At 38.0% G+C, this 13,421-nt stretch overlaps 1 protein-coding gene across 1 annotated transcript in view; it reads right to left on the reverse strand.

Moving 5' to 3' along the window:
* LOC103361635 (disintegrin and metalloproteinase domain-containing protein 19-like) overlaps positions 1-13,421 on the reverse strand; it is a 186,355-nt gene that overhangs the window by 36,611 nt on the left and 136,323 nt on the right. The window contains exon 4 of the mRNA XM_008287770.1: positions 9,037-9,118. Coding sequence (XP_008285992.1) covers positions 9,037-9,118 — 82 coding nt within the window. The remainder of the gene's footprint in view (positions 1-9,036; positions 9,119-13,421) is intronic.

Below are 13,421 nucleotides of genomic sequence, written 5' to 3' on the forward strand. Positions count from 1 at the left end.
TGTTCGCCCAGGAATTATCCATTACCCTCTATTAACGGGTACAAGTTGCAGTTGTCAAATAAATGTTATTATTGACACACTGACATTTGTCTTGACTCTGGTATTTTACTGACCATGTGCCACCATTTGAATGCGTAATTTCTACGGTGAGAATATGTCCAGACAGCATAAATTTAATGATGGTACCTTTTGTTATTTGCTTCTGCTGTCCTGAAAACGTACTGAACTGTGACCTCAAAACCAAGAAACATACAGAACTGTGTGATTCTCTCTGTGCTCTTCCACCACAAATGAACTGTGGGCAGAGGGGAACATGCAGACTCAAAATTCTGCCAACTTTCCAGGGAATAAACAAAGGCTAAGGTAACAAGAGATAGTTATTTCTTAATATTTTTTTAATTAAAAGCAGACAAGTTGCCAGAACACCTGCTTCATTCTGTTCACTACAGTGTTCTAACTGGTACAAAAAGTGGGGAGGAGAAAGAAAAAGATTGAGAAAATTAACAGTTTGAACTCAACCTTTCAAGTACAAAGGTATCACACCTTTCATGATTTCTAAAAGCAGCTCTGCCTATGGGCCTAAAGACCTACTGTTAATGTTGAAAGAGGATTTAGCACCACAAGGTTTAAATTATGCCTGCATGTCGATTTTGGACTATTCAAAAGTCTCTGTCAGCTCATCAGAGCGTGAAATGAGCTCTTTCATTTGAACAGCAGCAGCAGCAGTGAGTGCTCTGTCAGAGCCAACATACCAATCAATTGTCAGTGAGAACTCTCCCTGCCAGCCCCCAACAATCGCTCTTGTTACATGTACAGGATGTGATGTGGATGAAGCGAAAGAGGACTGGCCTGCTAGGAATAACCTGCCATCTGTGCAGATCTATGGTGTCAAAAAAAAAAAAAAAAAAAAAACACTGTCATGCAGGGACACGAGCCCATCTGCATTCCAAGCTGTGTGACCAAAGTTGGTTCATCAAACATGTCTGCAGGAGATAATTTAACTCTGCAGGGTGTACAGATTAAATTTTGTTTGTTTATTCCCTTTGGGGCAATGACATGTTTGCTTCTCCACTTTTGTTTTCTTTGACGCGACCATTCATGGTCAAAGTACTATCCCAATTCAAAGTCTACACCAGCCATGGTGGCACTAAATTCTCTAAAGTGTCCTCTAAAGCTTTGGAAGCTGGCTGATGTGAACTTGAAGAACTGAGGCGTATTTACCAACATCACAACTGTTAGACTGAAAATATGGGACAATTATATCACAAGAATATCTACTTAAAAATGATTTTCAACACCTTTGGGTAGGTGAGGACCTGCTAGGAAGGCAGAATAAACTGGTCCTCGAAGGAGTAAATATGCTGGTCCTGATGAGTCCATAGTCACTCCAAGGGCCTTATCTTTACAAGCCCTTTGGTATTTCAATGGTACAACTGGTGTTTTTATTGCTCTTTATCTCTCTTTTTGCTATCTTAAAAATAAAGACAACCCCAAAACCTTTAGAGATAAAAACTGCAGAAAAGAGAGAAGAAAAAGAATCATCAGACTTTACAACTTTCAATGGTCCTTTAACTAATAATGGGAAAATAACAAAATCTAAGCTTAGGATTATGATATTTTTTCATCCAGATCACTTTGTTTGATATGCCTTTCTTAGAAGTAGAACAGATCTATAGAAAACTAAACAAATCTGTGCTACCCAGTACAACAGAGAACCCATTAGTGACTTAACTGAGTCTGACAAAGAAGTAGAGACTTTTCAAGAGAGCTGGGTTGAACTGCAGGTTGTGTTTATACAGAGCGGACACTATACCATCTAACTATGGAAACAAATTCAAAATGTAAATAGTTAAACATCTATAGCAATCATCTTTTTGCAGTGTTGGTAACAAATATGGCAACTTAGAAAGATATGGTACATGTTGGTTTGAGCTTTTTTCCAATTTCTTTTTAAAGCTCAGCATTGATTTTAGGTTGAAATTTTATGAATTTACAAGTTACTTTACGTTGAGATTTGACATCTCATTTCACCTGAAAAAAATCCCCTGTTATGATCTAAACCACGGGGCAAAGCTTCAACGTAGTCCCTGTAGTCCAGACAAGGCCAGTGAGGTGAAACTGTCAAGCCCTATGAATCCAACTACAAGCAAAAAAAAGCACAAGAACATTCATGCAAACTGATCTCCAGCTCAGTCAAATGCCACAACACATTCACTGTTTCAACAAACTAATCTTTCTTTTTGCTCATAGCTCAGCACTCCTCTTACTTTCCCGGCAGCGTGGTGTGCTCTCTGTTTCATTCTCATTTGAAAGCTGTCCAATCGTGTATGCTTGTTGCTAGTTATGCCACCTCTCAAATAAGAGCAGGAGTGGTGCAAACACAACATGTATCACATGATGGTTAAAAGTGATTTGCTCCTTGGTTAGTGGACAGTGACAGCTCAACTTAAAATTATTAGTTTTGCTTGATTCATTTATTGCAATGTATGATTCTGCACTGCAGTAGTTACAGTCCTCACTGCTTTAACAAAATACATTTTATTCTGTTGTTGTCCTCCAGTATACGGCACTAAAAAACACCTGACTCACACATATACAGAGGTGGAGTGACTAAGCTTAGCTGTTCCTTACGCTCACACAAAACAGACCACACATGATTAAATGAGAAATTTCATTTAATTTCAGGGTACTTTGAACATCCTCTCTGAAGTGATGAACTTTACACTTTCATTTTACTTTGCTGCAGCAATGAAAAATAAGAAAAATACATTTTTAGCTGTTACATCCTTACAAAAGAGTGTAAAATTTGTAGAACTGACTCTTGTTGAATGTCTATGAGTGTTTGTATTCACATACTTGCAATGTTTTAGAGCCTCACTGATAAAACGTCTGGCCTCACAATCTGTATCTAGTGACATTTGCTTATAACAGAAATAATGTCATGGGCATATGCTGTGGAAGACATTGGCACAACAGAAATGGAAAAACACATCAGAATGAGGAAGTTTAATAGTATTCTTACTGACTTGTTTTGTGTCTTTTGGAACTTTAAAGAGAAGAAGGAATTGTTTGCACCAGGAGGTGGCAGCAGAGTCAACGTATCTGTGAATCAGCACTCTAGCGAGAATATAAAAAGCTTAATTCTGTTTTTTTTTTGTTTGTTTTTCATAATGTAATAAACAATAGCATCAGTCTGACCATTCTTTCAGTTGGAGTTTCTTTAGATAAATAGCGAAAGAAAAACAAAAAACTAGAGGGGGCCTACAATGCTGGCCTGTGGAACTCCACACTGAGTTTTAGATATTGTCAAGTTTTCATCAACCACTTGTGTGCCTTTGAGAAATTTAATGAATTTAAAACTTTTAAAACTTAATTTTAAACTTTCCTAGCCAAGCTACACTATAATTTGTTTTCTGCAAATCTAACATAATAATTGTTACTCATGCAAGAAGCTAACACAGACCCTAAAAACATAGACAAAACTATAACCCAACAATCTTAGGTTTTTCTCACCTAATGTGAGGTGTAGTTTAAAAATAATAACAGTAAATTCTACCTATCTATCTATCTATCTATCTATCTATCTATCTATCTATCTATCTATCTATCTATCTATCTATCTATCTATCTATCTATCTATACATACAGTATATATATATAGAGCGCCCTCCATAATTATTGTGGTTAAGATGTGTTAAAAGCCTTAAAATAAATTCATTTTTTATTGCAGAAGCATACTCTCACACTGAAAATTCTAGAAAAATGTAACCTTCAACTCAACTCAAATGAATTGTTGGCAAAAGGGGGTTGCACAAAGTATTAACATAAATGCACTTGAATTAAAGGTTGAATTTTCCTCTTTTTTTCATTGTGGTCCTATATTATTTAGAAAAAAAATGAATTTACTAGAAGCTAAAGAACACATCTTAACCAGGGGTGCCAATAATTATGGAGGGCGCTGTATATAGCAGGGCTAGAGTGGCAGTTATATAAACAAACTCACCACTATTTTTGAATAAACTTTTATTTGTTTTAAGATATTAATCATGTAACAAGGCATAAGTATACATAATTAGGCACGGGCAGCCAAATCTTTTGAGGACAAAAGGATGATTTGGTTCCTCAGATGTAGCACATAAGAGCTAAGTTGATTAAAGGGCCCATCAGGGTAGTTAAAGCACCTTTGATCATTAAAAACTCTTGGAATGTAAGACATCTGCAAAGATTCTGATAACTTGAGTCTTTAAAGATTAAAATCAAGTGACTTCAATGAACTTTGCAATGTGACTTTCCAAAATCTGCAGAAGAAAGACCAAAGAGGCAATCTCCAAGAGGTTTTTTTGTTCTCCGTCCATTTTGAATCTTAACATTTGTTAAAAACAACAACAATAGCAAAGGTAAGACCTGCTGTCTCACAAATACTGCTCATATCACTAATGTATTCATTATACAGATTTTCACAAAATCCACTGCATTTTGTGGCATGAACAACACAGAAAATCTGGCAATGCAATGTGAGGGCTGAAATGCACTGCACTTACATAATGCTTTTTACCTTAATGGTTTACAAAGTGCTTCCAAGTATTTGCTCTCATTCATCCATATTCTTTTACAGTAATTGTGGCAGAGCTGCCTTGAAAGGTGCTCACTGGTACTGGAAGTAACTTGGGGTTCAGTGTCTTATCCAAGTACACTTTGGCATGTGGAGGAGGAGCTGGGGATTAAACCGCCACCCTGTGATCAGCGGACAACCCGCTCTGCCACCTGAGCCAGAGCTGATCATAATACAAAAATTAAAATGCAAATCAGGTACTGATCATAGCTCAAAATGATTAATCTGCAGACTTGCTCTCAATTTTCTTTTTAAATCAAAAAGCTCACCCATCTGCCACTGGCAGAAATTCTCAGTTTTACACCTGTTTGCTGTTAAAACACAATATTTCTGGCATTTAAAGCTCCCCTCACTGAATAAGGTTCAGCCAAAGGTGACCTGGTGGCAGTTTAATGTACTGTTGAGGCAGTTTGATGCTGCTAATTATAATTAAATACATTTATTCCTTTAGAATTTTGGAGATACACACTGATATTAAAGTGTGACTTGCACCATTATGTAGCATGGTACTAAATGTCAACTATATGTTAAATGTTCCGTGGAAGCTTCAATCTGTTCATGGACACATGCTGCAGACGAGCATTCATTGCGTTACCCTGTGAGGCTGTGAAATGGTGTTAAGTGTGTGCAGATCAGTATTAGGAGTGTGAAGTGAGTATTATACATGCAGCGATGAGCATTTTATTTTGTTTGCCACAAGCATACACAATTATATTTTTGTTCTCATAAGTTTTGTGTGCGTGTGTATAATGAGTCCATATGTGCTTTCACATCTAACCAAAAATAGTGTGGAATACGACACTGTTATCTCTGTAGGCGCATGTAAGTGTAAGTTTTCATACACTTGTCTTGAGTTTCCAATGACTCCCATATCTCTGAATTTTCTATGATGGAATCATTGAAACCTGTGCGCCTTTGTCACAAAAAAAACAAACAAAAAACAACAATCGTATATTTTGGGTCTTTCTTGGAAATGCAACAAAATCTGCTGGGCCAAAAATGTACATGCAGTCACTTAAATTATTAGTTTCGGCGCTGCAGAAAGCTTTGTTAATCCAATATCCTTCGTGGCATGGCCTCTTAACGTCTCACGAATGATAACAATTGACTATAGCTGGTGACTCCTCTGAGCCAGTTTAAATAGGACCCACTTGATAGACTCACTGGCCACTAACACTACAGTGTGAAAGTCTAAGGCCACGTTTACACATAGTCGGATATTTACAAAAAGGGATCTACATTTGCAAAAATAACATTGTTCACACTAGATTGTTTTTAAAAAAAAAAGACAAAAACCTGCATAAACACGTCGTTAAGAGCTGCTATGAGCATGCCAAACCTTTAGGGGGCAGTGTAACGCGAAGCATAAAGCCATGCTAGACAATCAGAATCCTGGAAAAAACACAATGAATGGCACAAATGACTTCCTGTTACTTCAACGATAATGGCGTGAGGGTTGTTTGTTTGGACCGACAGCGAAGTGGAGCTACTTCTAAATGTGGCGTTAGAGTACAAAATAAGTAAAATACTTAAAAATATTGACTTTCTATTACAGTAGCCAAACTGTAAACATGGGTCGCACACATACGATGCTGATGACATTCATGTCTACATGCAAACATAAAGACAGAGTTTTTCCAAATTTCCACTGTGGCCAGAGTTTTATCTGTGGTTTATCGTTTTCGGTGACTTGTAGCTTCGTTTACGTGTAAACCAAAGGCCCATTGAAATATCACAGTTTTTGCTACAAGTAATCGAGGCCTAAGAAGCTCAGCAAAGATCTGGAAAAGCTAATTATTGAATTAAAGTCAGCAATATAAATTGGAGCCATTTCATAGCAGCTACAGATCTTAAGATCATCTGTGCAAATGATCATTTTTAAGCATAAAAATCCCATCAATAATCTGTGGACTGCCATGAAGAAAGAAGTTTGTGTCAGAAAGCAAACAAATTTAGTTTAACTGTACCAATTCAGTTAGGAAAAGTCAAACAATAAGCTTGCTGTAAGCTTGCGGATGGCTACCAAATGAGTTAAGATGAAAATGGCCGAGGGATATTTAACTAAATATTAGCATTGCTGTATGTATATTCCTGACACAGCACATTTTGACAGTTTTCCAGAAGACCTACAACAAATCTAGAACAAAATGTGTGATTGTTTTGGGTTTTTTTTGCATGTGACAAGGATGCATAGGTTTTAATGATCCCTACATAGGAGTTAAAGGAGTCATTGGATATTCAAGACTGCCATGATACACACGGTCTTTACAAGTGTATGTAACTTTTGTTCACGACTGCATGTCTCTGTGTGATGCCTCAGTGTGATGTCTGTGTCTGTTATTATATTTGCGTGTTCATACTGCAGAGGTGAAGCAACAGGCTGGCTCCTTTCATCCTTGTCTTTCATGCAGCTTCTGCTTCCTTCAACAGATTCTCAACTTGGCTGACAAACTGTGTTTCCCAACCTACCACACAGCCTCTCTGACACATGGCCAACAGTGCTAATAAAATGCTTTAGAATTTATGCATCACTTATGGCAGCAGCTTTGTGCCACGGTGACACCTCCTGTGTAAAAGAGAGAATAATTCTGTGTTTTCAAGTGCAGGATTTCTGTAGCCTGTAGCCTTGAGTTATTCTGCTATCAACTGATGGAAATTCTTACTATTTTTTGGTATCAAACTGCACTTTAGTTAGTGATTTCCCACATTTTCCAGAATGCTATTCAACACATCATGGTTTATTTGTAAGATGTGTATGTAGACATTAAATGGGCCAGAGGTTGATGGTAACAACGTACAAGGGATGGTCAAAAAGTTGTGAGAGAGTTCATAGTGAGAGTGTGAGCAGTAATTGTCACAAGTCAGGAGACTGTGTGATGCTACGCCGTCAACGGTGAAATCTATGTTACACGCCTCTTGTGGGCATGCATTCGCAATTTCTCCGCGGACTACAAACTGGAGCAGGGGGCAAACATCCCATCATGTGTCAGGGCTTTCCCAGCTTCCATGTTCTGGATAATCCCTGTTGATAAGAGGTGGATTTGCAGCTAGAGAAGATAGAAGAGCCCACAGCTTTACAGACTGGACATCAGGTCAGGAGCACCAGGAGCATGCTTATTGGTTTCCCCAAAGTTTACAAGGTTCTGCACTGTGAATTAGTCCCTAGACTAGATTTCTCCCGCAATATCCTGACATGTCCAAGGGAGAACATTTGTCACAAATGACCTGAACTGTGGTGCAATGGGAGGCTGGTGCTCCAAAGCCCAGTGCTCCAAGCAAAGTTTTTTTTGGCCACAATTGCTTCTCCCCACCCAGTCCGCTCACCAGATTTGGTTTTCTGTGACTTGTTCCTCTTTAGCAAAATGAAATTCAAGTTTAGGGGTTGACACAGTTTAGGAAGATTTAGTGTTCACTCATGTGTTTAGATAACAGGATGTCCAGGTAGCGTTGCAAGCAAAACAGGAACACTGAGAGCACAGTATCGCCACACATAGAGACTGAGTTAATGGCTGTGGCTGCCAAATTTAAATCAGGTATGATTTTTGATTTTTATATGCACAGTCTCACTTGTATTCTTCTTTCTTAACAATGAACTGAACTAAAGAAACCTTGGCTGGGCTTAATCTATGTTATAACACGTCCCACTGCTGATCTATTAATGCTTTTTATACCACAAACTTCTCTCAGAAAACAAACAAACAAAAAACTGATTTTCCAAAATTATGTATGTATGTGTATGTAATCTCAAATATAAAAAAATAAAACTGACTTTTAAAATTTCTTCATGACCTTGTGATACGTGTTGTGTACAAAAAAAAGGAAAGTGAGGATTCCGTTTGAAGAGATGCCCGCATTTTAATCTTGTTAGTCAAACACTTCCACACAAGTGACAGCATTTGGGTTTTGTGAATCCATAATATAAAATACAAAATAGTCAGTGGTCAGATAATATTTCTATGAATTTCTGCAATAATGGAAATCATTAAGGGATTATTTCACATATAAATCCTAATGGATGTACTGTCTTCTTAAGAAATATCCAATCCTTTTTAAGTCCTTAGTCCTTCTTAAACTCCATGTGAAATGCCAAATCACATACATATATAAAAGTTTTAAGCCGGCAAGTTAAATTTAATACCGAAATAAATGAAACCATTAGATGCCTGAGGAATCAGGAGGAAGAAAAAACTAATTCAGACATTTAATGCTTTGGAAAAGCCTTCGTCGTTATGTGGGGTAAATGTAATTAGAGCTTGGAACTGAGGTTAAAATTAGAATTGGGACATGGTTTCAGTTGAGGTATTATTTAGAGGGAGAGTTTGAGAATTTGGACACTGATCTTCAAATTTCCCCATAAGAAAGAGCACAATAATATGACGAACACCTGCCCACTGATGTACTTCAGCCAGTTGTTTCATACTCACAGTGTAATTGTGATTGGTCACAGTCACCGGCTGCCCATCTTCTGTGTAATAGGTCTCTGTAAAGTCTGGACCCAAAAGCTCGCTAGGAAAGGAAAAGAGAGGAGAGAAAAGTTGGCAGGTGATTAGATAGAGTTTAACTTTAATGATCCCTGTGGAATTTAGGTTTCAGCAACAGCAGGTTAGAACAAGACAGAACAAAGAAAATACAGTCTGAGGAGGAGACCACACAGAACGCATTTTTAGCTATTTTTTCTCTCCTTTCAGATGGAAAACACACTGTTTCTACAGGAAGCTTGTGTTTATCCAGTTGGTGAATGTTACTTTTGCTGACCAGATGTGCGGAAGAATTAGTATATCCACTGTAACCAAATGGGGAACATAAAAGCGGAGTTGGCAGTAAGTGTTTCAGCTCAACCTTGTTTCTTCATCAGATAACGTCATGATGCAACAAACAGCATCAGGTTGGGAGTGCACGACCTAAAAAGGCAGGTTTTGTCTTTGTCTGTAAGCTAATTGCATTATCTGATAACATTAGCTGATGTTATTAGCAAGACTAGCTAATTGATTGACAGCAGCTGACTCCGTGTTGCCAAGCGATAACAAAGGATGTTCCTTGAGCTGCTCGCCTCGTGCGTTTCTTCGGAGTGGTTCACATCCAGTTTCAATGCCACATAGTGTGTTGGGTGAGATAAGTAAATGAGTGTGAACAGGGAATATTAGATAATAGCAGTTTATACTTGCAATATGATGTCATGACGACATTTAGGTGTTCAGTCTTTCTAGTGTAAAGTCTTTTTACCTCTTGTTTTCAGCTGATATTTTACCCTTTATCCATTTGTTCAGAGTGAATATGATAACATATATACTTTATCAGACACCAGGTCATTCCTTAACCTTCTGAATTCCCTTTGGGGATTTTTTTTTTTGCTATTGTCACATTTTGCCTCATTGTGGGCTCATTTTTCACTGTAGTGCAACCATGACTAGAAGAGAGAACTCAAAAAAGTCTTTTGTGCGGTATGACACGATTACAATTTCATAAATGACAAAAAAAGAGAAAAAGTTGACAAAAAAATGATGGCTCTGTCTGCTCGGTGTAAACACAGCCTGCAGTTCAGCCAAGTTCAAATGAAAACTCTCGAAATTTTGTCCTCTTTTGAAAATGTATTTTTATGACAGATGGCTTCATGGTTATGCCGACAAGGTGTTCTTTCTGTTTTTACATTTCCTGGCTCTGATAAAAGGTGCAATTTTTGGTGTATTGTTTTGTTTTTTTCAAAGATGCCTTTCAAATCCACTAGTGGGTTTTAGGGTTCAGAGGGTTAGCAGGAAGTCCATGTGACAAACTGGTTTGGTTTTTTGGAAGTTTGCTCCATACTGAGGACTAAAAAAGGATGCATTGGCTTCTTCTGCTTTGGTTTAGATTGTTCTTTTTCAAATCTTGCGTTTCCAACTTTAAAGAAATAAAATTTTAATTTGCTGAAGTTCTTCTTTAAAATGTTATGAGTTCCTTTTGGGAAGAGTGATGAGACACTTTTAGAACCTAAGTGTAAAGTACTTTTCTAAGTTAAATTTTACACTCTAGCTGCCAGACATGTTGGCATAGCTGGAAGCAAATGCACTAAGAATGTTGGATGCTGGTTGAAACTTCGAGATCAGAAGCATATAAACCAACTGCAAGAAAGACCTTCACTCTTTTGCCTCACTGACTCACTGTGGATATTAAATTCGACTTAAGAACCTTTGCAACAAACATGCAATCTCTATAAATATGTCTGATGTAAACAGACGTATTTACAGCTCCTTCACCGTGGCCATTCAAGCTCAGAGTAATGCTAATAATTTCCAGATGTGAGCTTTATTTCTATCTCGTACTACACTTGACTACCGAATCGTCTTTGAAGAAAGTGCAAAGTCAGACACAGTTTCAATGATATTCATAGCTTCTTTCTTTGCTTGCTGACACCCCCTGTTTCATTTTCTGACACTGCCAAGCTTGATTGCAAAAAGCATAATCTCTTCTAAATTACATGTTGGATCAGCAAGACTGGAGTCTTTCATGTTGATGGAGTTGGCCGTGGATAACAAAGAGTGATACGAAAAGAAATAATAATAAAAAAAAAAAATCCAAATGCCTTCATTGCGATTGTATCAGATTTGATTCATCTGCTAGTGACTTATCTTATGCTAATTCTTATCTGGTGCATCCAAACTTTACTTTACCCACACTTTTGTGACTGCTCTAGTGAAAAAGCGACTTGCATGGCACTGCTACAGATAAAGAAAAGAGATTATTGTTTGATGTCTCCTCAAAGGTCACCTTACAACAAAAATGCATTGGCTCCATTTTAGTCTGCAGGAGAAAAAGGTGACATTTGCCATGTCTGGGGACGAAGGAGTTGGTTGTCAAATGCCAAGACGTCCCTGGACGAATGCTTCGGTGTTACAGATGTATGGATCAGTGGTGCCATGAGGACGTCTGGCCTTATTCAGCCTCTGTGGGTGGCTGAATTACTGGTAGGAGGAGCACTCTGGCAGCGGATCCCTGGCCACGAATGTGCAAATGGAAGACGGACATGAAAAGATGAGTCCAATCTCCATTTGGTCCCGGGGGCCCTATTGTATTATTCATTGAGGGGGATCGTAATGGAACATAATCCAGCTTTCTCACCCCTTTTACTGCAGACAATTTGCTCTGCTATATAAAAAGACTGTCTTAGGTGGCAGTCCTCTAAAGTTAATTCGATTGAAGCTGGCGCACAGACAGTAGTGTGTGAATTCAACTCCATCTCATTCAGGGCCATATTTACACAGTATTTTCATCAGAGTGAGAGGGAAGAAAAGGCTGATTGCTTTTCATGGCAGGCCACTGTCTTTCAAGCTGTCAGGATGGTGAAGAGACAAAGATCACAGTCAAATATCTCCTATGGCTTAATTAAAACCTGGCAAAGAGTGTGATTATCTCTGCAAAACCTTGAGGCTCCACAAACACAGATTGAAATGTTCACTTAGAGTGATCACTATGTATGATAAAGGACCTCTGAACTGAACGCAGAGCGGCGGGGCATTGATCAGGGTGCGAGATATGCCTCAAGGTTGGACACTCAAGCAACCGCAGCCTAAGGAAAGCTGTCAGTTTTTACTTGAGGAAAGAGTTAGGGAAAATGAAGATGGTGTTAATATTTTGCTTAGATCATCATTAAATTATGACTGCACACTAACATATAATGATGCCGCACTGCTATGTTCTATTGACGTAGTTAAATTACACATTGATATTTGATAAAGTAGCATTTGACGTCCACAACATTCACTGTTCGGTATGTACGTCGATTTTGGGATCACAGTTGGATAATTATCCGTACGGCTGATGAAACAAAATAAACACATAAATTTGTGACTGTTTTTCCAGATGAAAAAGAAGATTCAAGTTCCAAACAGATTAGAAACCCAAACGCTGCATACTGACAATAAGAAAAGACTCTGAGCTGTTTACTCTCAAGGACAAAATAAAGAAAATAAAAAGCCCATTAAGACAAATTATATTTAACTTAAATTAACGATTAAAATTGTGCAATTTCAGCTTCAGCAGAACTGTGCAAACTAACACTCTGTTTCTGTCAACACAGCCATCTTGTTTGACTAAATCTTGTTGGCTCTCGTTGGAACTGTAAGTGGACTAAACCAACTGTGGACTGTAATTGATAGACAGCAAGGGCATTGCCAAAACATTCCAGGTGGAACTCTGGGGATTCTCATCCTGAACGAATGTTGCTTACTGAGCTAAATATGTAATGAAAAGTGTTCACCAAGATTACAAGTTTTGCTCTTTGAGTACAGAGTCAGGTAAACCCCCTTTTAGACATGCACTCTTTTCTGACGGCCTCCGAACATGTTGGCGTCATGTCTATATTCTGTAAAAGTTTCTATGACAATCTTACGATGTCGGAAATAGTAACATTTCTGTATCACTTTCAAAACAGCAAGTCTGAACTGCAAGCAGCCACATTCATTGAACAGAAAAGCATGCACAAAAGATGTACTTCCAGTTGTGTGAAGTGATCTGGAGAAGGCTTTTCTCACATTTCAGCACCAATATTGATCATAAAACATCACACAGAACAAAAAGCACAAAGAGCACCGTTTGCTGCTCCAAACCATCTTCCTCATTCATTTTGCTCTACAATTTCACATCCATCACAAATGTCCATAAAAATAAAAACCTCACTGTGATGAAGACAGAGTTAGCAACAGATCACATTAGCAAGACTCTAATTAAGAGTGTGATCCGAGTTTTGACAAAAGGTTAACAGAAGCTAAAGTTATTTTTTGCTTTCAGCTGTTTATAGGAGTGTCTCCACTGAGTTTATTAATTATCTGTAGCA

This window comes from Stegastes partitus, unplaced genomic scaffold (assembly GCF_000690725.1).
Source record: "Stegastes partitus isolate 25-593 unplaced genomic scaffold, Stegastes_partitus-1.0.2 Scaffold519, whole genome shotgun sequence".
Classification (NCBI taxonomy): Eukaryota; Metazoa; Chordata; class Actinopteri; family Pomacentridae; genus Stegastes; species Stegastes partitus.